This window comes from Prionailurus viverrinus, chromosome D3 (genome assembly GCF_022837055.1).
Source record: "Prionailurus viverrinus isolate Anna chromosome D3, UM_Priviv_1.0, whole genome shotgun sequence".
In the NCBI taxonomy this organism is placed as follows: domain Eukaryota; kingdom Metazoa; phylum Chordata; class Mammalia; order Carnivora; family Felidae; genus Prionailurus; species Prionailurus viverrinus.
In genome coordinates, this window is record NC_062572.1 from 7,810,037 (window position 1) to 7,835,508 (window position 25,472).

The 25,472-nt window shown below is 51.0% G+C and overlaps 1 protein-coding gene and 1 long non-coding RNA gene across 3 annotated transcripts; one reads left to right on the top strand and one right to left on the bottom strand.

Annotated features, from left to right (window-relative positions):
• Nucleotides 1-910: 910 nt before the first annotated feature.
• On the bottom strand, nt 911-21,066 carry LOC125149662 (uncharacterized). Of its 2 annotated transcripts, none has more exons than XR_007145999.1 (6): nt 20,892-21,066; nt 16,138-16,323; nt 11,451-13,078; nt 3,973-4,125; nt 2,249-2,582; nt 911-1,360 (listed from the first exon to the last, which is right to left on the bottom strand). It is a non-coding gene; the product is annotated as an uncharacterized LOC125149662 (long non-coding RNA). The 2 variants fall into 2 exon arrangements; XR_007145998.1 differs by having other exon boundaries at nt 20,849-21,066.
• HPD (4-hydroxyphenylpyruvate dioxygenase) lies at nt 11,929-21,171 on the top strand. The gene is made up of 11 exons (XM_047828809.1): nt 11,929-12,012; nt 12,592-12,634; nt 12,832-12,914; nt 13,859-13,948; nt 14,964-15,067; nt 15,493-15,570; nt 16,134-16,296; nt 16,430-16,501; nt 18,634-18,756; nt 20,853-20,969; nt 21,061-21,171. The coding sequence occupies exons 1-11, from the start codon at nt 11,932-11,934 to the stop codon at nt 21,169-21,171; spliced, it is 1,065 nt and encodes a 354-aa protein (XP_047684765.1). The 5' UTR covers nt 11,929-11,931.
• Nucleotides 21,172-25,472: the final 4,301 nt, after the last annotated feature.

A 25,472-nucleotide genomic window follows, 5' to 3' on the forward strand; every position in this document is an offset into this window, starting at 1 on the left:
CGTGGATGTTAAATTCTAGTTGATTGTCTTTGAATGTTTGTTGTTTGCTTAGCTAGACAACTTGGAAACCAGAGAAATTGCCACAGTGGCTCATATGTAGACAATCTCTGTGCTTGTTACTCTGTGGAGAGAATAAGTGGACCCCATGGGCATATGATTATTTGAACAGCTGGAAAACAGGATGGACTCAACAATTGTATAACTCAACTATCACCTTGACCAATTCTGTGTGGCTGGGATGACACAGTCATTCCTAAAAGCCAGAGCCTACCCTCCTCCACAGGGTCAACTCTGGACTTGTGGAGATCATAGATGGCCCCACTTTCCTTCTGACTGCATAGAGGATGCCCTTGGGATGGCCCTATCCCCCAGAGGAGTCTTCCCCCATTTGCCAGCAATTTCTCATAATTAGGATATTGTTAAGGCTCGATACCAAACAAAGAGGGCTTCCTGATGGTTTTATCTCTTAACGGTATTTGTCCCAGGAGCTGCATCATTGATGTCAAATTGCAAGTAGAGGCTTTACCCAAGCATGTAGCCGCCACCTTTAATCAAGCCCAGCATGCAGTCACCCACAAATTTAAAGGGAGCCCTCCAAAACTCAATGGCCCCTGATATCCCGACTGCAGCTCAAGAAGGAAACTACGCTTTATTAAAATAGAATGTTACAGGGCTACTGGGTGGCCCAGTCTGTTAAGCATCTGACTCTTGATTTCGGCTCAAGTCATGCATGATCGCATGGTTTGTGAGTTCGAGTCCTACATCAGGCTCTGCGCTGACAGCATGGAGCCTACTTGGGATTCTCTCTCTCTCTCTCTCTCTCTCTCTCTCTCTCTGTCCCTCCCCCCCTCCACTGTGCTCTCACTCTCTCAAAATAATAATAAGCAAACTTAAAAAAAAAAAAACCCAGAGTGTTATATATATACTCCAGATAACCACAAAAATTACTGAGATGAATACTACCCAAATTGGCATGTTAAAGTCTCCCTCCCACTCCATTCATGATTGGTTAAACTCCTGGACTGGAGGAGGATTTGGGTCAAAAAGTCGTTTAATTAAGGCTTCTCTTTTTCATCCTAATAATCATCATCTTATTTTCCAGATCTCTCTCCGCCCGGTGCCAAGATTCCTTCACGGCCACATGTTTGAGCTGACAGATGATCCTTTCCACTCGGGAAAATCCACATGTGCTATCTGCCTTGGATACAGCCGCCTCTGCCTTTCATAATCCCAACATATAAATTCCCAACCGACCAATGTTGATCCATACGTAGGGACATCTCTACACCCCTCATTCAGCAGGAAGAAGCCGTTGAAGATGAGACTTCCACTCAAATGCCAAGGATTTGTCATTGCCGACCTGTCGGGGTGGGGGGATGATCAGGGCCACTTCTAGGCAACAGGCTTGAGCAGTGGAAACCTGAGTGAGGTAAATTAGCCCACAGCCACCCCCCTCCCCCCAATGAAGTAGGCTCATTAGGCAACTCTTCTTAAAATAGCCACAGGCCTTAACTAACCAATGGGCCATTTACACAGTTACCAAAAAAAAAAGTTCCCATATGTTCCCATATCTCCTCCTCCCACCCTGTAACTGTGGCCCCACAATACCGCCTGGTGGCAGACCAGGCAGACAGTCTCTCCTTTGCTGTCCTGCCCACTGCTCTCTTGCAGTGTATTCAATAAATCTCCATCTCCTTTGTTCTGACTTGGGTGAATTCTTTCACCACCCATGCCAGCCCCCACTCCATCGGGACGCCACGGAAACTGAGGTTCAGAGAGAAGTGACTTACCGAAGGTTGCTCAGTGACCAGGCACCCACCTCTGCCTGAACAAAGCCTTCCTCTCCAGCCCGCCAACGAGCCCCTGCGCATGCCCACAGGTCTCCTAGCTCCCCCCTGGGCCCACCCTGGCCTCCTGCCACGCCTGCCCTTCCCACTCTGCCAGAGGCCAAATGAAGAGGAACTTCTCCAGGTCTTAATGAGTACAACCAGGAGACTGGATTTTTGTTTGTTTGTTTGTTTGTTTGTTTGTTTTTCCTGCTGCTTGAAAATGGGCTCAGAGGTCATTCCCAAAGCATTTCCCAAAATATCTGAGTAATGACAGCATGGCTGGAAGTGGCTAGCTTGTAGGCTTTGGAGAGAGTCAGGCCTGGTTCATTTCTCAGTTCTGTCACTTTTTTGCTGTGCTCAGACACCTCTCTGAGCCTCTGTTTTCTAATCTGTAAAATGGGGATGTTGATAGCACTTACCTCTGAGGGTTATTTGGGGATTTCATGAGTAAAGAGCACAGTATATGATGTGCTTAGCACGGTGCCCGGCACATAAATCAGTGACCAGAAAATCGGACTTTTGTTCTTCTTCTTATTATTTTAAGGTGCTCTGCCTTCCAAGGTGACAACTTGGAGACAGATCCCATTCCCTCAGCTAAAGATCTTTTCTTAAGTTAAAAACTCAGTCTCAGGGTGCCTGGGTATCTCAAGCAGTTAAGCATCAGACTTCAGTTCAGGTCATGATCTCACAGTTCGCGAGTTCGAGCCCCGTGTCGGGCTCTCTGCTGTCAGCACAGAGCCTGAAAAATAAAATCTTAAAAAAAAAAAAAAAGAAACAAGTCAGTGTCTCTTCTTCGATACACACAAAATACACAGATGACTAATAAAAAGTAGATAAATTGGGCTTCATCAAAATTACAACTTTTGTGTTGCAAATGACACCATCAAGAAAGTGAAAAGAACCCACAGGATGGGAACAATTATTGCAAATCATATATCTGAGAAGGGACTCTATTCTAGAATATAGGAGGAACTCTTACAATTCAATAATTAAAAGGCAAGTAATATAATTTAAAAATAGGCAAAGAGGGGCACTGGTAGCTCAGTCGGTTAAGTGTCTGATTCTTGATTTCAGCTCAGGGCATGATCTCTAGGTTCGTGAGATCGAGCCCTGCTTGGGGCGCTGAGCTGACAACACGGAGCCTGCTAGGGATTCTCTCCCTCTCTCTGCCCTTCCCCCACTCACCCACACACCTGCACACACACACACACTCTCTCTCTAAATAAACTTTAAAAAATAAAAATAGGCAAAGGATATGCATAGAGATTTCTCCAAAGAGGATATGCAAATTGGCAATAAGCACATAAAAATCAACGTTACTAGTCATTAGGGAAATGCAAATCAAAACCACAATGAAGCATCACTTCAAGGAAAGATGAAATCTCTAGAATCAAAACGGATGGCCAACAACTGTTAGCGAGGATGGGGAGGAATTGGAACCCTCCTGCATTTCTGGTGAGAATGTAAATGGCTCAGCCACCATGGAAAAGAGTTTGGCAGTGCTCTAAATTTTTTAAAACTGTTTATTTTTGAGAGACAGAGACAGAGAGAGACAGAGACAGAGAAAGCACAAGTGGGGGAGAGGCAGAAAAAGAGGGAGACACAGAATCCGAAGCAGGCTTCAGGCTCTGAGCTGTCCACACAGAGCCCGACGCAGGGCTCGAACCCACGAACCCCAAGATCATGACCTGAGCTGAAGTCGGCTGCTTAACTGACTGAGCCACCCAAGCATCCCTATGTTCTGTCTTGTAACCAAGACTCCCACTTTGATTTGTCAATAAGTGGATTATAGAGGTTAATGAGAAATGCTAACAAACCCCGGTGCACCCATTCAAAGAAACTGGAACCCTCCCCAAATCCACATTTTCAGATGCCAGCCAAGGGCCAACCTTATAAGCACGCCTTTCTAGAACTGCTAGGTTAACTCTTTTCTGCACATGCCCTTTGTCTTGGGCCAAGGCATCTTGAGAACAAAACATATCAGTAGGACCCCACGCAGCTGGGTGAGACCAGCATACACCACTGAACTTGGTTATGCCATACAGAGATCTTGGACCCAGGTGAAATGAAACCCACGAATCACAAAGGTTTATCTTAGACAAGGAAATGGCTTCTTAACATTTCTGTACGAGCCTTTCTTTACCTGAGCAGAGGCGCAAGGATTCAGCACAGCACAACTGTGGCCACTAGGTTGAAGCTGCTTTGAACACCTTCCGGGGCACAGGCAATGAATATCATGATGTCCAGGGGACTCACAGAAGAAGTACAGTCCCAGAGGCCAAACCTGCCCCCCAACCTGAAACAGAGTTTACAGTGTCAGGGCCCCCCTAGGAGGGCGTGTATTTGTCTGAAAGTCTAGGTATCAGGACTCCCCAGATGGGACCTCCTATTCTAGGGTTCTGGCTGCGGTCCAAATAATTCCCTTGAGTTATTAGCTTAAGAGGGACTACTTGAGGCCATCAGTTCCAAGCCAGAACAGTTCTGAAAAGCCAAGATCAGTGATGCTCTCTCCTCTTATCCCCTGAGCCTCCCAGGACTGGGATTTTGTTTTTCTCTGTTGTTAAAAAGTCACTATGTCCCACTCAGTAATTAAAACTTTAATTCTTGGGGTGCCTGGGTGGCTCAGTTGGTTAAGTGTCCGACTTCAGCTTAGATCATGATCTCATGGTCTGTGAGTTCAAACCCAGCGTTGGGCTCTATGCTGATAGCACAGAGCCTGCTTTGGATCCTCTCTTTCTCTCTCTCTCTCTCTCTCTCTCTCTCTCTCTCTCTTCTTTCTTCCTTCTTCTCTCTCTCTCTCAAAACCAGAGAATCAGACTATCAGTCAGTTCATTGATGGAAACTACAACTAGTGGAAAAGTCAAATGCAACAATCCATAGCCATGAGATGTCTCCCATCTGCCAGGAGTGGGTGGGAGGGTCACGGTCCTTGTGACATGCCCTCGCCCAACCTGCTGCTTTGGGCAGGAATCACAGTTAGGAAGGCAACGAGTCTGCACCAGAAATAGCCGATCAGCAGCTGAGTTTTAACTTGTGCCATCAGAGAGCAAACCCTTCATCGTGGACATCTGCACAACCAGACGGTCCGGCAGCACCCGTAATGTTTTCACAGCGGCCGCTCCACAGAGGGGTGTCCCAAATCTGGCCAGCTCATCGAGTGGAGTGATTTCACCTGATTTTCATTCCACACAGCTCGTGATGGGGCTGAAATGGCTCGCAGCAGACAACAGCAGGTGTCAGCCCAGAGTTGGAGCCAGGCAACCAGGCTCTGTGAATTCAGGATTCCAAAAGTCAGTGGCAAAAAAATAAAAAAGGTAACTATGTAATCTGATGGATAAGTTCATTAGCTTCATCGTGGTAAATATTTCACAATGTACGCATATTTCGTATTTCGTACATTGCATAGCAGGAAACCACATTGTAGACCTTAATTATGGGAATTTTTTCTAGGGAATTTTTATTTGCCAGTTACACTTCAATAAAGCTGAGGGGGAAATGGCACTGGGTTTTCTTTTGCTGCAGCCAAGCCAGACAGCTTTCCTAACTCTTTCTGTCATGTTGGTCTTAGAGCCCAGGTGGGTGACCTCAAAAGTATACACGTCATCTGGAGTATCATCAGCCTCTAACGGTCAGACAGGCAATTTCACAAGAACTCATTAGCAACCTCAAACTGCTTTTTAAAAAAATTTTTTTAAATGTTTATTTAAAGAGAGAGAGAGAGACAGATTGTAAATGAGGGAGGGACAGAGAGAGAGGGAGACACAGAATCCGAAGCAGGCTCCAGGCTCTGAGCTGTCTGCACAGAGCCTGATGCAGGGCTCGAACTCACCAACCATGATATCACGACCTGAGCTGAAGTCAGGCATTCAACCAACAGAGCCACTCAGGTGCCCCTGAAACTGCTTTTTATAAACCCCAAAAGTGTATCTCCATTTAGAGATTGCTTCTCTTTTTCAGTTCTCGCTCTCTTTTTTTTTTTCCCTTAGAATTTCCAAAGGGCGAAAAATCATAGTAAGAATCATCAGTTACAGATGATTGTTCTGTTTCCAATACTCTTAAGATTTCAAATTCCAGGCCACCCACATGGCAAAATACAAGAAAGTTGCATCCCAGTGACTTTTATTTTTTTGCAACTCTCTCTAATTGGGATGATCCCTCTGGCACTTATGAAATTACAGGCATATAACAGTTTACATCAACTTTAACCATACATCCAGATGCAATAGCTGTAAAATACAAAGGCATTTTAAAAGTTCCTTCTCCTTTATTTTCATTGCAAATTTACTTAAACCCCTAGCAGTAAATTCAGTATTTATGGGGGGGTTGTGGCAGCAGCACCAGCTGGAGCCCCCCCTCTTTTCCTTCCCCCCTGATTTGCCTGAAGCTTTGCTCCAGCTCTGAGAACTGATTTAACTTTTTCCTTCCCGCTCAGAGGAGAGAATAATATAAACTTCCAACATTTTTGGTCCAACCAAAGGCCACCATTGGAAATGTTTGGGCTCTTTCTCCTCCTGCCTTGAGGAGGGAACAAAAACCAAAGACATCACCCCCTGAGATTTCCCCCTCTCATTTTAGCCAGCGCACCCAAAAGAGGCCAAGGGATCCGGCTCCTCAACTCTCCTGGGCTCCTTCTATCACTGTCAGATCCCAGAGGTAATCTGTACTTCTTACAGCAGATTCGGCTGCGGCTCAAACCGCTCTTGCGAAAACCACGGGTAACTGCAGAGCCACCCACCCACGCACCAAAGGATGGCTGACCATTCCGGGAGGCCACGCAGGCCACCCCAGGGCCCCTGGGCAGGTACCGAACACTCAGCAAGGGCTTCAGAAAAGAGCTCGGGGCCAAGGCCGCCTGGGTCACGGTCACAAAGAAGAAGACAGCCAGTGCTTATACAGCTAGGAATCTCATGCTCATATCTTAGCAAGGATGTCCCTTTTCCTTCACCCTTCCTTTCCCCAGACAAGGCTTGCACCGCATTCCACTCGAGTCGGGATCCATCGAGCACGTCCTATCGCCGCCAGCACGGGTTGGGGGTTCCCAAGGCCACCACCAGGTTTGTCAACGTGCTAGGAAGAGTACAGGCCCCAGCCTATGGCCATACCCACGCCTCAGATGTATTACAGCCAAAGGACACAGGGCCAAACCAGCCCAGGGAAAAGGCACGTAGTTGGAGTCCAGAGGAAACCAGGTACAAGCTGCCAAGGGCCCTCTCCCAGGGGGGGTGGGGGTGTCCCATGGGATGCACTGCTTTCCTCCAGCAAGGGGTTTGTGAAATGTTGTCTACAAAGGAACCTTGCCTGAGCCTCAGATACCAGGGTTTTTACTGGGGGCCGGTCATACGGGCACCCCGCTCCACAGCACGAACCAAAATCCCGGACTCCCAGAAAGAAAGCAGGTGTTTGCTGTAAAGCACATGGCTTATGCAAACAGTTTACACACAAGGAACTACTCTGATCATTTCTGGGGATGGTGGGGACCTTCCTGAAATTCAAGTTTCTCAGTGCCAACCAAGGCTCAACCGGGAAAGCCGGCCTCTCTCCTCAAGCCTGCTGGGTTTACTCTTTTCTGCACACCAGGGCATAGCGGAAGATGAGCCTTCATAGTCCCTCTGGAGAGAAGACTCCATGAGCGAGGCTTCTAGAACCCAGCTCCCAGCTCATACTGGGCAGGAGGAGACAACTCAGAAACAAAGAGCAGACGGCCATAACCCAGCCACTGCTGATGCGTTATCCAACTGGGCCCAGCCTGCAAAGGAGAGTCTGGGAGGGAACGTGGGGGCTACAGAAACTGAGCCCTGTGGGCTCTCCCTCCCCAGCCCCGGTGTGCAGCTGAAAGAGGCACCTAGTAGTATATCCAGAGTGTGACTGAGATCCACAGTGTTTCTGGAAGCAAAGTCCAGAGGGTAGGACAAAGCCACCAGCCCTGGCCAGCTGAGCCAGACATCTGCCTCCAGCCCTCTGCTGCTGATAATCTGCTCCCTTGATCTGGTAAACATTGACTTGTGCCTAGGACACCAGTCAGGCCAAGCTCCAGGAGTAGAGGTTCCAGTTGGCCACTCTGCGCACGGGGACAGGATGTTCCGCCTCGGCTGGGGGGCCGAGAGGGCTGCACTGAGGCCCTTCTCCCTTGGTGGAAACTTCTGGCCTGTGAGCTCCACTCTGGGCTCCCTCCACACCATTTTTCTCAGTTAGAAACCTAGACCCAGAGGGCTGAGGTAGACACTGGGGGCAGGCTGGCAAGGCACCCCCAGGAGGGGCAGAACAAGGAGGTAGGATCACCTTGCCAGTCTCCAGACTTGCCCAGAAAACAGAAGAGAGAAGTTGGGAAATGATGTCTGGACTGGTGGAATGAGATCCAATCCCAGAAGCAAATGGGCCAGGGTTTGGATCTCTATTCTTTTTTTTTTTTTTTAATTGTTTAAGTGTTTATTTTATTTTTGAAGAGAGTGAGAGAGAGCACAATAGGGGGGCGGGGCAGGGAGAGAAGGGGACAGAGGATCCATAGCAGGCTCCGTGTTGACAGCAGGGAACCCCATGCGGGTCTTGACCTCACAAACCGCGAGATCATGTCCTGAGCAGAAGTCGGACGCTTAACCGACTGAGCCACCCAGGCGCCCTAATCCCTACTCCTACCAGCTCTGAGACCTTGCGGACACATGTTCCTTCTCTGGGCTTCAGTTTCCCCATCCTTCTAGTGGGAATACCAACATCTCCTATTTGCATAGAAGGCAATGCAGGAATTAAAAGTGCAGGCCGCGAGGGCCCCCTGGGTGGCTCAGTCGGTTAAGCGTCTGACTTCAGCTCAGGTCACGATTCGGCGGTCTGTGGGTTCAAGCCCTGCGTCAGGCTCTATGTTGACAGCTCGGAGCCCAGAGCCTGCTTCAGATTCTGTGTCTCCCTCTCTCTCTGCTCCTCCCCCACTCATGCTCTGTCTGTCTGTCTGTCTCTCAAAAATAAATAAACATTGAAACATTTTTTTTAATTAAAAGAAAAAAGTGTAGGCTGTGGCGTCAGAATAACCCATTTCATATTCCAGCTGTACCGTGCCCCTTGCTAACTGCATGACTTGGAAAAGTTCTCTAATTGTCCTGGACCCCACCTCAGGGCTGCTGGCTAAGGCTGACCCGTGGCAGGGCTTAGCTAAACCTCAGACCTGGGTCTGGTGAGTTCTTAGAGGGCTTTCTGGAGAAGGTGGCAACTTGAGAACAGCCCGTTGGGAGGGGGGAGCTGATAGGGTTTGCTGAGGAAGGCGGAAGGGGGACTCCTCCCTGGCACAAGCCGCTCTCTGCTCCCAGGTGAGGAGAGAAAGGCATGGGAGGGAAGAAGGAAAGAGGAGAGTAGCCTCCAGCACTTTCTTACTGTTAGTTTGTCTCACCTGAAATACGGTAATGTTGAATCAAATGATCCTTAAAGGCATTACCACTCACGCTGATTTGTTTTTACATACTGAAAAGAAAAAGAGGGGGGCTCCTGGGTGGCTCAGTTGGTTGAGCGTCGGACTTCGGCTCAAGTCACGATCTTGCGGTCCATGAGTTCGAGCCCCACATCGGGCTCTGTGCTGATAGCTCAGAGCCTGGAGCCTGTTTCAGATTCTGTGTCTCCCTCTCTCTCTCTGCCCCTCCCCCACGCATGCTCTGTCTCTCTCTCTCTCTCTCTGTCAAAAATAAACTTAAAAAAAGAAAACAAAAGAAAGAGGGGAAAAAAGGCTTGATGCAGGACATTTGGGGAGCCCAAATGCAAGAGGGTAGGGGGTCATAACACAGTCATGAGCCAAGACCGTAAGCATGAGAGACTAGAAAAAGTTTCCAGGCAATGAGGATAGTTGAAAAGTAAGTTCCCTGAGAAAAGGGAAGGATGGCTCAGCAACAGAGGTTCCGGGGACTGGGGTGGAAAGAGAGGCGGCAGGCTGTCCTGGGACCCTCAGGTGAATGCCATGGCTGGCCAGCAGCCACCATTCCATCTTTCAGGAAAGTGAGACCTGAGACCTGAGGACCCGGGGGTGGGGCTGCTTAGAGGGTCCTGGCATTCCTCCTCCGAGAGCCATTAGCTCCACCTTCCCACCAGTCTGCAGATATTGCGCACCTGGGGCAGGGGGCAGGGCCATAACCTCTTTCCCAATACTCAGGCTGTGGCAACGCCAAGGCCCCCTATTCTCCATCAGTTGCCGAGAGCCCTAAAGGAACATAAGTAATCATGACCAGCGCTAACAAGTGACCTTTCCGCGCGCCAGGCGCTATTTCAAAAACTTATGCTTTATCTCACTTAATCCCAACCACACTATTATGGCTTCCATTTTACACACGGGGAGATTGAGGCTCAGAGGGGTTCCGTGACTTTCCCCAGTCACATAGTTTGTAGCAGGGCCAGGATCCAAACCCCATACCCATGCCTCTAACCACCATGGAGTATGACCCTTTTACCTAATTGTAAACCACGTACTCGCTATGCATTCAGGGCTTCAAGACCAGCCCCTATCCCCCCTCAAATTCTCCCTAAACAAGAATTCTGCAGCGACCACTGCACTCCATCTGGCCTTGACTTCTGAGCTTTCTATTCTGATGGACAGAGAACAGTCCCAGCCTGCAGTACTGGAGTGTCCCCTTGGCTCTTTGCTGTGGCCCTGCGCTGCTGGCTATTGGCCTTGGGGGTCACACCCCTTCTCTGGGCCCGACGGCATCACCCTGTCCAATGAGGCTGCGGCTAGATCAGAGGCTCCCAGGCCTAGGTGCTTCCAGCACTGGGATCAGCTCCCGCCCACCCCTAGGAAGGCCAGGAGCCCAGGGGCGGGACCTGTTCGGAGTTAAATACTTGTGAACAGCACTCCACTGGCCTCTTGTCTCAGTCTTAGAGCAGGAAGTTTGACCTCGATTAATCATGGTAAGTGCCTGCCGGCGGCCATGGCAGCCTCCCCCTGGTGACATCTGCGGTGAGACTTCCAGACACGTGCCTTGTATCTGAGCCTCCGAGTCTTACTGTCCTTTTCTTTCTCCTCAGACGACTTACAGCAACAAAGGAGAGAAGGTAAGCAGGAGGGGAGATGTGGGGTCAGGGCCCCGGGAGACTGGGATGTCAGCAAAGAGCAGGAAGGGAACTTCGGTGGGTGTGTGACGTCCAAGATGCTTGCTCAGGTTCATCTCTGCCCGTCCCTGTCCCCCAAAGACTTAGCAGGACTCAGCCTGGCCTTGCTAAGAAAAATTTTACCTCTTCTTCTTAAATTTCTACCAATCTATTAATCCTGTCTAGAAGTTCTTTCTAGATTTTTTTTTTCAAATATAATCTCTCCCCCGACATGAGACTCAAACTTATGACCCTGAGATCAAGAGTCATATGCTTTTCCGACTGAGCCAGCCAGCCAGCCCTGGAAGTTCTTTCTAAGGTCTAACTTAAATCCGTGTGGCTGTAGCAAACGGCAGCTCCCCTCTGGGAGACCTGGGCAGGGCTCCTGTGGGGGCTTTCTGATCCTAACCCCCAGGAGCTCAATCTCTACCAGTCTCTACATGAGAAACGTCTCTTGAGGCTTGGCAAGGCCGCAGGATGTTTGGTTTCTCGGTTCTGGAATAAAGGCCGGCACAAGGAAAGTGATTAGACGGTACCTCTCCATCCGCACTTTTCTAGACCCACCTCCAGAGACTTAGCCTCTCCCCTTCTCTCCTTCTGCAGCCTGCGAGGGGCCGATTCCTCCATTTCCACTCCGTGACCTTCTGGGTTGGCAATGCCAAGCAGGTAAAAGCTGGGGCCGGGAACTGGAGAGGGCAGAGGGCAGGCAAGAGAGCCTCCTGGACAAGGGCGGGCCTCCAGTAGGGCCTGTGATTGGCCCCTGGGTGGGGAGGATCAGGGCCAGTGTTGGGACCATCCCAGGAAAGACAGACACTCTTTGGATCCTAATTACACAATCAGGGCCTCAGACCCCAGCAGGAAACTTATCTGACATCAGAATGGGCCAGGCAGTGGCCTTTCTTCGCAGAACGGACTCTGTGCCTGGGGCAACAGGGCAGACAGTCCTAGGGGGACTGGAGGCTCTCAACTGGGGGCCCCCCAGGCTGGCCCTCAGGAACCCGGTTGTAACTCTGTGATTTAGGCTGCGTCATTCTACTGTAACAAGATGGGCTTTGAACCTCTGGCCTACAAGGGCCTGGAAACGGGTTCCCGGGAGGTGGTCAGCCACGCGATCAAGCAAGGCAAGGTGAGTCGCCACCCCAGGACGCCACTCACCCAGGAGGCTCCCACTTGCCTTCTCTGCCCCTGCTGGTCTCTGAGTCTCCTTAGGGCTCTGGTGCCTCTGGGTGAAGTAGACCAGGAGGCCCTTTCCCCAGGCCGACCCGGTTCTCTCCCAGGACGTCTGGTGGGGCTAAGGGAACATGGGCTGAGAGCCCCCACTCTCCCCTCCACGGGCACCTTTGTACAACTTGCAACACGGACGTTAGTTTCATCTCCTTGGCCTGGCCCAACGCTGGCCTCACAGATGTTCCCGATAAGTTGGCGGAGGCCTCAGACATCAGAACTGAAAGTCCGAGCAGTGCCCTGGTCCCTGGGACCCCTGGGGATTCCCTCCCCTGGGGGGGCCAGAGCCAAGAGCTCAGCTCAGGGAGAAGCTAAGGCAGAGACGGAGCCGGAACCCAGGGTTAAGGAATCCTGCCCGGCTGGGAGGGGTGATGTGGTCCTGGGGTGTCTCCCAGGTGGGCAGGGAGGAGGGGATGGTAATACATCGCCAGGTGCTCTCCTGAGCCACCAGCTACCCCTCCTTTCTCCTCTGTGTTCTTAGATCGTGTTTGTCTTCTCCTCCGCCCTCAACCCCTGGAACAAAGGTGAGGAGGCCCCGGGGGCTCAGGGTACCAGGGGGTGAAGACAAGCTATTGTGGGGGAAGGGTAAGGAACAAAGGAGTGGGTCCAGTTCAGGGAGGGTTCCCCAGCCTAGGAGGAGATGGAACCCCGGGACTGACAGTAGAGGGGAGGGGGGAGGGGGCCATGGCTCTAGCGCCATGACCTCCCCTACCGGCCACAGAGATAGGCGACCACCTGGTAAAACACGGCGATGGAGTGAAGGACATCGCATTTGAGGTGGAAGACTGTGACTACATCGTGCAGGTGAGACGGCTTCTGGGCTGCCCTCGGTCTGTCACAGGGTTCCCTGTAGGTCAGGGCCGGAGGACCTGCCGTGTTGGGGTGACAACCCCAGACACTGCTGTGGTGCACACCTGAGCTCCACCTTGCCAGCTGCATGTCGTCTCTCCGAGCCTCAGTTTCCACATCTGTAAAATGGGGACAATCAGAGCACCTACCTCACTGAGGTTTACCCCGAGGAAATGAGATCATAATTACGACTTCTCGGGCGCGACTCTGAACCAAACACCCCATTCGAGAAGCAGCTTGGAGGTTCAGAGCATAGACTCCAGAGCCAGACTGCCCAGGTCTGAATCTCATTATCTGTGAGACTTTGGGCAAGTGACTTAACTTCTCTGCGCCTCTGTTTCCTCAACCATAAAATGGAGACAATCACAGTACCTTTCCTGTAATGTTGCTGTGAGGGTGGAAGAGGTTACTACCTTCGCTGATGCCTGACATGTGATAAGCACAGCTATGCAGTCAGGTTTTGCTAAATAAATGCAGGAGTCATGCATGTAAGGGTGCCTGGCAAGGGTCTGACACAGGTGCTCGATAAATGCCCGTCGGATTCTTCCTATCCAATCACCTGTTTTACAGAGGGGGAAGCTGAGGACTGGAGAGGGGGAAGGGCCACAGAGTGGGTTAGCGGAGGTGGGACACGCCCCCACCCCCACCTGGTTTGTCTCTCGTAGCCCCAACCCTGGGCCTGGGTCTCAGTTTCCCTATTTGCCAGACGGGCACAAGGCATGGGTGTCAGGGGCGGTAGCTGAAGCTGGCTGTAGTTCCCGCCCGGGGCTGGAAAAACCGGAGGAGCCCGTGGCAGGACGAGGTGGGGAAGTCCCGCAGAGGCTGGACCCCGGGGGAGCCGGCAAGGGCTCTGGGAGGGTCCAGCACTTAACCACCTCCCTGACCCATCTCCTCTGCAGAAAGCCCGGGAACGGGGCGCCAAAATCGTGCGGGAGCCCTGGATAGAGCAAGATAAATTCGGGAAGGTGAAATTGGCTGTGCTGCAGACGGTGAGTTAACTTCGGTGCCCCTACGCCTCCTGCTGTCCTCTCCCCTGAGATGCCAGGATTCCCCACACCATCCTCGCCCCCCCCCCCCCCCACTCCATCCTACCTTCCCGCCCTTGTGCCTCGATGCAGACATTCTCCCTCAAGTCTGACTGCCTGCAAGGCTTGGCCAGGGTGCAGCGGCTCATGGGAGCAACCGGTCCCCCCCCCCCCCCAGCTTCCCTTCCTCCCCTGCGGGGTAGGGAGGGGGATGGCAGTGATGACAACAATGAAATGTAAATGAAAGGCAGGGGCTCTGCAGAAGGGAGTGAGTGGGGTCTGGGGAAGCCCCGCCCTCTTCCAGCTGTGTGACTTTGGACAAAGCACACCACCTCTCTGTGACTCGGTCTGCAGGGCCTGCAGCTGGACCGCGTGTGTGACGCGCGACAGGCTACTTAACTCTTCTGTGCCTCCAGTGTCTTCAACTATAGCCCCGGCCAGGGTCATTGCGAGGCTCAGATGAGCTCATTTGTGCACAGCATTTCGAACAACAGTGCCTGGCATGTCGCAGACACTCAGCAAAGATTTCCAAGGCTGTGTTACTGTCGTACAGAGACAATCACAGGTCCCATCACCTCAAGGTTAAATGCAGCTTAAAGATTGTTAAGATGACTGAAAGATCCCTTGGGTACAATTTGATCCAATGCCCTCATCATTCTCACTTAGCCAACACATTTTTCTTGAGCCCCCACTACTTGCCAGGCACTGCCCTAGGTGCTGAGGATACCATGATGAGCCAAACTGTGGCCTTGCCCTCACAGATCCTGGGCCCAGGGGGCGGGGAGGTGGGGGGGTGGGGCAGGCAGACCGTTAAAGTCCCGAACACATGGCAGGTGGCAATTCGTTTCAGAAAGGGGGAGGTGACCATATTGAGCTGGGGTCAGACCCGGGCGGGAGCTGTGTTGGCATCGTGACACGTGGCCCAGCCTCAGTGGGGATGAGGGCTCAGGGGCCAAGCTGTGCTGTTTTCCACCCATAGTACGGGGACACGACACACACCCTGGTGGAAAAGATGAACTATACCGGCCGGTTCTTGCCTGGATTCGAGGCCCCAGCATTCGTGGACCCCCTACTTTCCAAGCTGTGCGTACACCTCAGGCCAGGGAGAGGGGAGTAGAAAAGTGGGGGTGGTGGAAAGCACTTCCCTGATCCTGCATGCGGACGGGGCTTCTCTGAGGGGACAGAGCATCTGGGAGCCTGCCGGGGAACTCCCGAGGGTCCCCAAGGGTGGCTTGAAGGGGTAGCACAGAGGCTAAGAACATAGGCTCTGGACGTAACTGCCTGGGTTCAAACCCTGGCTCTGTCATTTTATAGCCATTTAACCTCAGCAGTTACTTCGTTTCCCTCTGCCTCAGTTCCCCATTTGTCAAATGGGGCTACTAAGAGTGTGTGAGCTGACACGAACGGCTGCCTCTGGTAGTCCTATGTCACAGCGAGCTATTACAGTGGGAACGGGGAGACTGAGGAAATAGCCCCAACCTCACCGCCTAACGGCTTCCTTCCCCCAGGCCCAGCTGCAGTCTGGAGATTATCGACCACATTGTGGGAAACCAGCCTGATCAGGAGATGGAGTCTGCCTCAGACTGGTGAGTCCCCGCCCAACCCCTCCGTGCAAAGGAGTCAGGCCCGCCCCCCAGTTCTTGCCTCAAGACACTAAAGTGGGAAATGGGGCCACAAGGGCGCGGGAGCCTAGCCTTATGTCGCCGAGGCATCTTCTCCCTGTAAAGCCATCGCCGTGGAGTCCAGGGGCTTTGAGGCTCAAAGTGATGGAAAGGTCTTCTCTCTGACGAACCTTGGGGAACCTCGGCACAGAGGGGGTCACGGTCCTGGGAGACCTGGAGGCAGTCTGCCACTCCCCAAACAGTGCCCTTGTGCAAATTAGGAGCAAGTGCCCTTCCCAAAGCACCTCTATCTGTTGGACCTTTGCCATACTACACGGGTGTCGTTACAAGACACTTCACTTCCATCCGAAAGAAAATTGTCATAATAAAGGTACAGGTCTCTGATGTATATGATGTAAGTGAGCGGTGGTTCCTTTTTGGAGCCTGCTCGGGGTGGGGCGGGGGGTATTCTGGAAGGTGGAAATAGAGACAGGGAGCCAGTCCCCGGCTGGCGCCCAGAGCCAGTGGGTCCTTATGCCACCCCGCAGGTACCTGAAGAATCTGCAGTTCCATCGTTTCTGGTCTGTGGACGACACACAGGTGCACACAGAATACAGCTCTCTGCGCTCAATCGTGGTGGCCAATTATGAGGAGTCCATCAAGATGCCCATTAATGAGCCAGCACCGGGCAAGAAGAAGTCCCAGATCCAGGTGGGGCCTTCCCTGGACCCCGGGGGCCTGGTTGGGGAAAAAGAAAGCAAGAAAGAGGTTTCAAGGCTCTTGCAGGGGCTGGGGTGTGGGTGACAGGGGCCAATGACAGTGTTTTCCTTGTTTCCTCCCACAGGAATATGTGGACTATAATGGGGGCCCTGGGGTCCAGCACATTGCTCTCAAGACCCAAGACATCATCACAGCGGTTAGAAGCTCATTCCTGGTCCTAATTCAGCTCCAGAGCCAATCTCTGCAAAATGGAGGAGAGCATGGGGGACGGGTAGTAGCAGTCCTAGGGCGTCTTCACCGGCCCAGATGGCTGGCCCGGCTCCCTGACTGATTGCTGCCACTCCCGTGCAGGCACATTCCCACCCCAGAGAGTTCAGGTTCTCTGCAGAACAGTTTCTCTGCTGGCTTTAAAAGTAGCAGGTGCCAGAGAAAGAGGAAGCCTGGATTCTAGTCTTAGTTCTGCAAGTGACTTGCTGTGTGTCCCTGGGGGATTCAACCCCCTCTCTGGGCTTCAGTTGCCTCACCCTGAAAATGAAGATATTAGGCTACAAGGTGGATCAGGTCCTTTGAGCCAAATTAAATGTGCTGAGTCTGTGGAACCAGCCCTTGGAGAGACTGGGTCCTACCTATTCCCTACGTGGCAGTACGTCAGAGTGGACGGGAGCCTGAACTGCCCCATTCCATCCTGGCCTAACCAGGAATTCACTGTATGACCTTGGCAACTTTGTTCATTTGTTCATTCATTCACCCATCCAATAGATGAGTACTGGGCACCTATTATATGCCAAGCACCCTTTTAGGTACTTAGGATACATCAGTCAACAAAACAATAGTCTCTGCCCTTATGGAGGCAACAAGTAAAATACATATATTAGATGGTGAGAGTGCTGTGGAGAACAAAGCAGGGTAATAGGGGAGGGAGGGGGAAGGACACTGCACACTTGATAGGGCGGTCGTGAAAGGCCACATTGAGAAGGAGGCATCTGAGAACACAGGCTTGTAAGAAGGGAAGCCTGTGGACACCCGGGAAAAGTGCCCCAAGCAGAAGGGACAAGCAGGGCAGAGGAAGGTTGAAGGCACAGCCAGGAGATCAGTGCGGCTAGAACAGAATTAGCAAGGGAGAGGAGGTAGGAGGTGAGGTCAGAAGGTGGAATTGAGGGCAGATGGTGAGGGCTTTGAACTTGACTCTGAGGACATCACTGTGAGGTAAGCAGAGAAGTGACATGATTTCACCTGTATTTTAAATTTATTTTTTTTATTTTTTAAAGTTATTTATTTATTTATTTTGAGAGAGAGAGAGAGAGAGCATGAGCAGAAAAGGGACAGAGACAGAGAGAGAATCCCAAGCAGGGAATCCCAAGCCCCGATGTGGGGCTTGATCTCATGAACCGTGAGAGCATGACCTGAGATGAAATCAAGAGTTGGATGCTTAACCAACAGCCACCTAGGCACCCCTAACTTGTATTTTTTAATTTTTTTAAAGTTTACTTTATTTTATTTTATTTTATTTTATTTTATTTTATTTTATTTTATTTTTGAGAAAGAGAGACAGAGTGTGAGCAGGGGAAGGTCAGAGAGAGAGGGAGACACAGAATCCGAAGCAGGCTCCAGGCGCTGAGCTGTCAGCACAGAGCCTGACACGGGGCTCAAACTCATCATCACCCGTGAGATCATGACCTGAGCCGAAGTCGGATGCTCAACCAACTAAGCCACCTAGGCACTTCCTAACTTGTATTTTTTAATAAAATCACTCTGACTACTATGTTGAGAATAGATATTTAATCTCTCAGTGCCTCAGTGTCCCCAGCTATGAAATAGGGATAATTGTTTGGACACCTCAAAAACTTACTGCATGGACATAATGAGGCAACACACAGAAAGTGCTTGAGATAGATACATAATGAGAATTCCATAATTGTTAGTGATTGCTGTTCTTTTTTAACAAGTTTTTTTAATGTTTATTTATTTTTGAGAGAGAGAAAGAAACAGAGTGTGAGCAGGGGAGGGGCAGAGAGAGAGGGAGACAGAGAATCCGAAGCAGGCTCCAGCTCTGAGCTGTCAGCACAGAGCCCAATGCGGGGCTCGAACCCACGAACCGTGAGATCATGACAGGGGCTGAAGTCGGGCTCTCAACCGACTGAGTCACCCAGGTGCCCTGCGATTGCTGTGGTTCTAATGGGGCCCACAAGGTCCAGAAGAGGAGGGGCATGAGGTCACAGGGATGCATCCTGGCAGGTAGGGGAAGCTAGGATAGGGACTCTGCCTCCTCCTGGCTAGGGGTGTTGAGCATGGAGAGAGGAGACTGACCTTGACCCTACTCTGAGACAGATTCGCCACTTGAGAGAGAGAGGCATGGAGTTCTTGGGTGTTCCATCAACATACTACAGACAACTGCGGGAGAAGCTCAAGTCTGCCAAGATCCGAGTGAAGGAGAACATTGATGTCCTGGAGGTGAGGCGAGTGCAGGATCCTTGAGTTTGAGATGGGGAGAATGAGCCCTGAGTTTCATCTTGCCTCACAAATATTGTCTAAGCCTCTACCCTGCATCAGGCACTGGGACACAAGAGGAAAACCAGACTGGGTCCCTGCCACCATGGGACTTGCAGTCTAGCGGGGAGACAGATAACAAACAAGTAATAACACAAACACCATCAGAGAGAGAGTTGGTGATGTGTAGAAAGTTAAAACAGGCTACGACAGAGAATGATCTGGGGCTACTGCACCAGAGGTGATCTAGGAGGGCCTCTCTGAGGAGGTGACATTTCAGTGAACTCGAAACAATAAGCAGGAGATGGCTGTGTGAAGGGCTAGGGGAAGAGCAAGCACAAAGGTCGTGAGTCAGGAGCAAGTTCCAAGTGTCTGAGGAATGGAAATAAGGCAAGAACGGATGAAAGGAAGTGTTTGAGGACTGGCCTAGGTCATAGAGGTAGGCTGGGGCTGATTCCTCTTGTAGATTCTTTAGGAGTTTGGATCTTGTTCTTCTATGGCCAGAAACCAATGGAGGGTTTGGGGGTTTTGTTTGTTTGTTTGTTTGTTTGTGTGTTTGTTTGGTTGGTTGGTTGGTTGGTTTTTAACAGCCTTATCCATATATAGGTCACATAACATATAAGGCACTCTTTAAAAGTATACAATTCAGTGGTTTTTTAACTACCCACTATGTTGTGTAGCTATCATCAAAATCAATTTCAGGGCGTTTTTCATCACCCAAAAAAGAAACCTCACACCCCTCATCACCTTCCTCCCTGCAGCCCTAGGCAAGCACTCACCCATCTTCTGTCTCACTGGATTTGCCTCTTCTGGACATGTCATATAAATGGCATCGTACAATATGTGATCTTTTGTGTCTGGCTTCTTTCACTCAGCATTATGTTTTCAGGGTTCATCTGTGTGGTAGCAGGTGTCAGTGCTTCTGCCTTTTCGTGGCTGAATCGTAGTCCATTATATGGATATATCACATTTTTCTTATCTGTTCATCAGTTGATGGACATTGGCATGTTTCCACTTTGGGGCCATTGTAAGTAATGCTGCTGTGATCATTCTCATACGAATTTTTGTGTGGACATGTTTTTCATTCTCTTGGGTTTATACCTAGGACTGAAATTGCTGGGTTATATGGTAACCCTATGTTTAACCTTCTGAGGAATCCGCAGTTTTCCATAAAGGCTGCACTATTTTACATTCCCACCAAGCAACATATGAGAGTTCTTATTTCCACTGGAGGATTTTAAACAGGGGAATGACACCATCCAATTTTTTAAATTATTTTTTATGTTTATTTATTTTTGGGAGGGAGAGGCACACACAGCATGAGCAGGGGAGGGCCAGAGAGAGAGGGAGACACAGCGAGCTTCAGGCTCCACACTGTCAGCACAGAGCCAGACACAGGGCTGGGAACCCATAAATTGTGAAGATTATGACCTGAGCTGAAGTTGGTTGCCTAGCCGACTGAGCCACCCAGGCGCCCTGACACCATCTGATTTTTGAAAGATCCCTTGGATGTCTGTGGGGAGGATGGATTGCAAGAAGGCAAGAGGGAAACATGAGGACCTGTGTAGAGGTGAGGCCACTGGGGTGGTCCAGGACAGCCTTGATGGTGGCTGGCATAGGGACTGAGGCAGGTGGGTGGTAATAGGACAATTTAGGGATCTGTTTGGAAGTGTCTGGAGCAGCGGGAGAATGGGGTCTTTTCTTGGCTTTCAGGTGTAGGAGCTCTTGTGGACTTTCTTTTTTTGGTTTTTATTTTTTAAATGCTTATTTACTTTGAGAGAAAGAGAGGGAGAGAGAGAGAGAGAGAGAGAGAGGTGGGGAGGAGGAGGGAGACAGGGAGAGAGAGAATCCCAAGCAGGCTCTGTGCTATCAGCTCAGGCCCGGAGGCGGGGCTCGATCCTACAAACCATGAAGTCATGCCCTGAGCAGAAATCAAGTCAGACGCTTATCCCACTGAGTCACCCAGGCATCCCCTTAGGGACTTTCTAAAGACCCCACCGTGCCACGTTAGACGGGTGAGCCAGCCGCCCCCCTAACTCTGCCCCCTGTCTCCTACCTAGGAGCTGAAAATCCTGGTAGACTACGATGAGAAAGGCTACCTCTTGCAGATCTTCACCAAGCCCGTGCAGGATCGTCCCACGCTCTTCCTGGAAGTCATCCAGCGCCACAACCACCAGGTACCACCTGTCTCCGACAGCCCTCGGGAACATGCAAGGTAGCATGGCTGGCTTTCTGGGCCCGCAGCTCACCTTCTCTCTCCCGCTCCAGGGTTTTGGAGCCGGCAACTTCAACTCACTGTTCAAGGCTTTCGAAGAGGAGCAGAACCTGCGGGGCAACCTTACCGACTTAGAAAACAACGGGATAGTGCCGGGCATGTAGGCCGCGGGTGGACCTGGCGAGGCCCCGCCCACCTGCGGGCGCGCGGTGGGCCACGCCCCCGGACCTGGAACACGCCCACCCCACCACGCACCCTGAACTGCAAGCCCTCCTTACTGGCCACTCCCTTAGGCCCCGCCCACCAATCCAAAGCACCAGGCTCTGACCACGCCCCCCTCGGTCGGGCAGCTCCTTGCTCCCGCCCTCGGAATAAAGCGGACCGGGGTCCCGTGCGGGGTCGTGGTGTTTGTGCCTGGCTGGAGCAGTGACGCCCTTTGGCCTGCAGGGGGTGCTCAGGGCGTCAGCACTGCCGGAGGCGTCTGCGTTCTAGCTTCGCAGCCCAGAGCGAGCGAGGAAGGCACGGTGCAAGCGTTTTGCTAAGAGAGACCTTGCCGGCCAGGGAGAATTCTGGAACCGAGGAGGGCAGAGGGCTGACACTCTAGAGGTGAAGACAGTATCATTTCATAGAGTGGTAAATACTATGAAGATAAAGCGGGTGATGATGAGATTGAGCAGAGGTAAAGCTGGGAGGGGGTACTAATTTCAACCGACAGAAAGCCCCTCTGGAGAGGTGACATTTGGGAGCCAGCCATGGGGAAATCTGGGGAAAGAGCATTCCAGGGAGAGGGAAAAACAAGGGTGGAGGCCTTGAGGTGAAACTGCTCTGGACAGCGTCCTATCTGATGGCTTTACGATCTCTGTCCCAGGTTTCCTGCCCTGTGCCCAAACTTACGGACCTCAGAGAGAGAAGGATGTTAGCCAAGGGACTCCCGCTCAGCAACCTAGAGACATGGTTCCCAGCCTGAGAAGTAAAGCAGGTGGGAAGGATCGGAGCCCCTCAGCTTCTGCCCTCTGGTTTTAAAAACCAGAGAAAGGAGGAGCACCTGGGTAGCTCAGTTGGTCGAGCACCTGACTTTGGCTCAGGTCATGATCTCCCAGTTCAGGAGTTCGAGCCCCACATCCGGCTCGCTGCTGTCAGCCTGTCAGCGCAGAGCCCAGCTTCAGATCCTCTGTCCCCCTCTCTTTGCTCCTCCCCTGCTTGCGCTTTCCCCACAAATAAATAAACATTTAAAAGAGAGAGAGAGAAAATAAAAACCAGAGAAAGGAAGATGATAGAAGTCAGGGCTTCTGGGATCATGAACTTCAGAAATGAAAAGAACAACACTGAGAAGCCAGAGGAACAATGGCAGCCCCAGGCCCATGCTGCTAGTTAAAAACTATCCTCCCTCTATTTTCCTGTGGCTTATGCAAAGCGGAGAAATTCTGTATCTCAGAAGTTTACAAAATGGTGGCTCATGGGCCAAATCTGGCTCACAGATGTATTTTATTTTGTCTGTATAGTTCTACATTTTCTCAATTTTTTATTGTAGAGAGAGAGAGTGCACTCGAATGGGGAGAGGGGCAGAGAGAGAGAGAGAGAGAGCAAGAGAGAGCGAGAGAGAGAATCTTAAGTAGGCTCCACACTCAATGTGGAGCCCAATGTGGGGCTAGAGCCCATGACTCTGGGATCATGACTCTGAGCTGAAATTAAGAATCGGACGCTCAACTGATGGAACCACCCAGATGCCCCTGTCTGTATAGTTTTAAACAAATTTGAATCATTTCGGAAAGTAGGATTATTTCACATATAAATTCTAGGATTCTGTTTCTTCTCAGAACAACTAGCCAGTTCTGGGCTTGCCTCCCTATGCAATAATCAGCTAGTGCCAACTGGTCCTTGGACGGGACATGGGCCGACAGACCCTCATCGGCTGAGCACAGACTAGGAAGTGGGTTTGCCCAGGCTCACACTCCAGATCGGCTACGTGTTAGCTCTGTGACCTTGGACAAGCTACGTGACCTCTCAGTGCCTCAATTTTTCTCATCTTAAACAATACCCACCTCCTAGCACTGCTGTACGTTTAGTATCAGGCTTTTAAAAGAGTGCCTGGTGTGGTGCCGGGGCTATATGTTTGCTGTTGTTATTTTGAGAGAGGGGCCTGGGTGAAGGGTCTTGCCCAAGTCTACCTGGCACCTCCCCTCCCCCACTCCACCCTGGTCTGCATGGAGATGGCTCAAGTTGGGACTCCCTTTCTGGTCCCCACAGCGGGACCAGAGAAGAAAGGACTTGTCCTTTGGGACTGAGAGGCAGAGAGGTGAATGGATTTGAAGAATAAGGGAGGAGAACTGTCCCACATGGTAGTGGAGGGAAAAGACGTCCAGGGTTTTTCAGATTTGAGTTTAGCAACAATCTGCAGCAGTGGTGGGTGGAGGGGAGGAACAGAAGTGCCATGGACTAAGGTGGAAATTACAGCAAGAGAGGCAGGTGCAAGAGGAGAGATGAAGGAGACTCAGATTTGGATGTGTTTCCATTCTGTGCCTTGAGCTACATGCCCTGGGTTGTCCTCAGGCTGCCCTGTAAGGCCCTACAGCATTGGTCCCCCCTCTCCCCAGTGGGGTACCAGCCAGACCTTGTCTCCTCTACTCCCCCTTCCTTCATTCAGCTGAAGCTCCACAGATCTGCTGGTCCCCAAATGCCCTAGGAAGCATTAGCCTCAGGACCTTTGCACTCATGGTTCCTTCTGCCCGGAATACCCTCCCTCCAGGTGTCCACTGTATTCAAAATCCCCCCCTCCCCAACTGATCTCCCCTTTCTGTAGCTGTTTTTCTCCTTTATCATGGCATTTATTATTTTTTTTTAAGTTTACTTGAGAGAGAGGGAGAGAGAGAAAGAGAGAGACAGAAGGAGTGGTGGTGGGGCAGGGAGAGAGAATCCCAAGCAGGCTTTGCACTCTCGGCGTGGAACCCAATGTGGGGCTCAAACTCACAAACTGCGAGATTGTGATCTGAGCCGAAATCAAGAGTTGGACACTTAACTGAGCCACCCAGACACCACCACCACATTTATTCTTTATGTCTGCTTGGATCACTCACAAGAACACAATCACATAAAGACAGGGAATGTGTTTTCTTTGCTCCTATACCCCCAGCACGTAGAGGACTGTCTAACACATAGTAGGTGCTCAGTGATGCCGGTGAATGAACAGAAGAATGGCCAGCAGGTGCTCTTTTCCTTTCCTGGCTCAGTTCCGCCCTCAGCCTTTTCCATCCACCCCCCCCCAAAGTCCACCTTCAGTGGTGCTCACCTGTCCGGATGTACATTTCCGAAAAACAGCCCGCCACCGAGGACCCCTCCCCCGCCTTCGTTTCTTCTGCTCACGAGTGAGGCTGCAAAGAACATCCTTGTACATATTGTTGTCTGCTTGTGGCTTTCAGGCGCAATTGCAGACAGTGGAACATATGTGCAGGTTTATGTGCACTTTGAAGCTGGTTGTATCTGATTTTTCCTCCTAAACTTTGCGGCAATTTAAGCTTACACTAATGGTGCACGAAAGCCCCCTGCCCCGGCCTCGCCAACAGTGACCATTTCGTGGTATTGTTTGCATTTCTCTAGTAAAGAGTGAGGTATGGCATTTTTTCAGTCGTGCTGCTTACTGCTGAGGTTTGGCGTCCATCCTTCTCCCAGGTAAGTGGATATCATCTAACAAACTCTCCACGGGCCCCTGGGCTACCCCACCACTGGATCAGGCAGGGTTGAGACCCACGGGGCACAGAAGATCTGGGATACCATAACACTGGCTACACTTCATGCTGCTCAGCTTGTGACTATTTTATTAGTTCCTTTCCCCTCAAAGGCGAACTAGAGGGCTATCTCCTTAAAGGGAATATTACACATTTTTGAGATACCTACCAGTTTTCCAATTTCTTCCAGTGATAGCAATAGGGTATTTGAGCTTGCTTCCTAATTGCAAACCTTTAGCAGTGTCAGATACCTAAGATTTTTAAAGTTCTAGAAACAAAACTTGAAGGCAAAACGAAAACAAAAAGCAAACACACACACGCACACACACGCATACACACGCACACACACACACACACACACACACACACACACACACACAAAACAACTTGGGGCGCCTGGGTGGCTCAGTTGGCCAAGCGTCCGACTTGATTTCGGCTCAGGTCATGATCCCAAGGTTCGTGAGTTCAAGCCCCGCATTGGGCTCTGCGCCGACAGTGCAGAGCCTACTTGGGATTCTCTCTCTCCCTCTTTCTGCTCCTCCCTGGCTCATGCTTTCTCTCTCAAAATAAATAAATAATCTGAAAAACAAACAAGCCGACAAAGCATTAAAAGTTCTGGTCTGACTATAACTTGGCCCAGTTCACAGAATCCACCTAACAGGCTCAGAGTTTAAGAACCACGGGTCTGACTGGAACACACCACACTTAGCTCCTTGTACCTCGTGAGCCCAGCCAGCCCACCT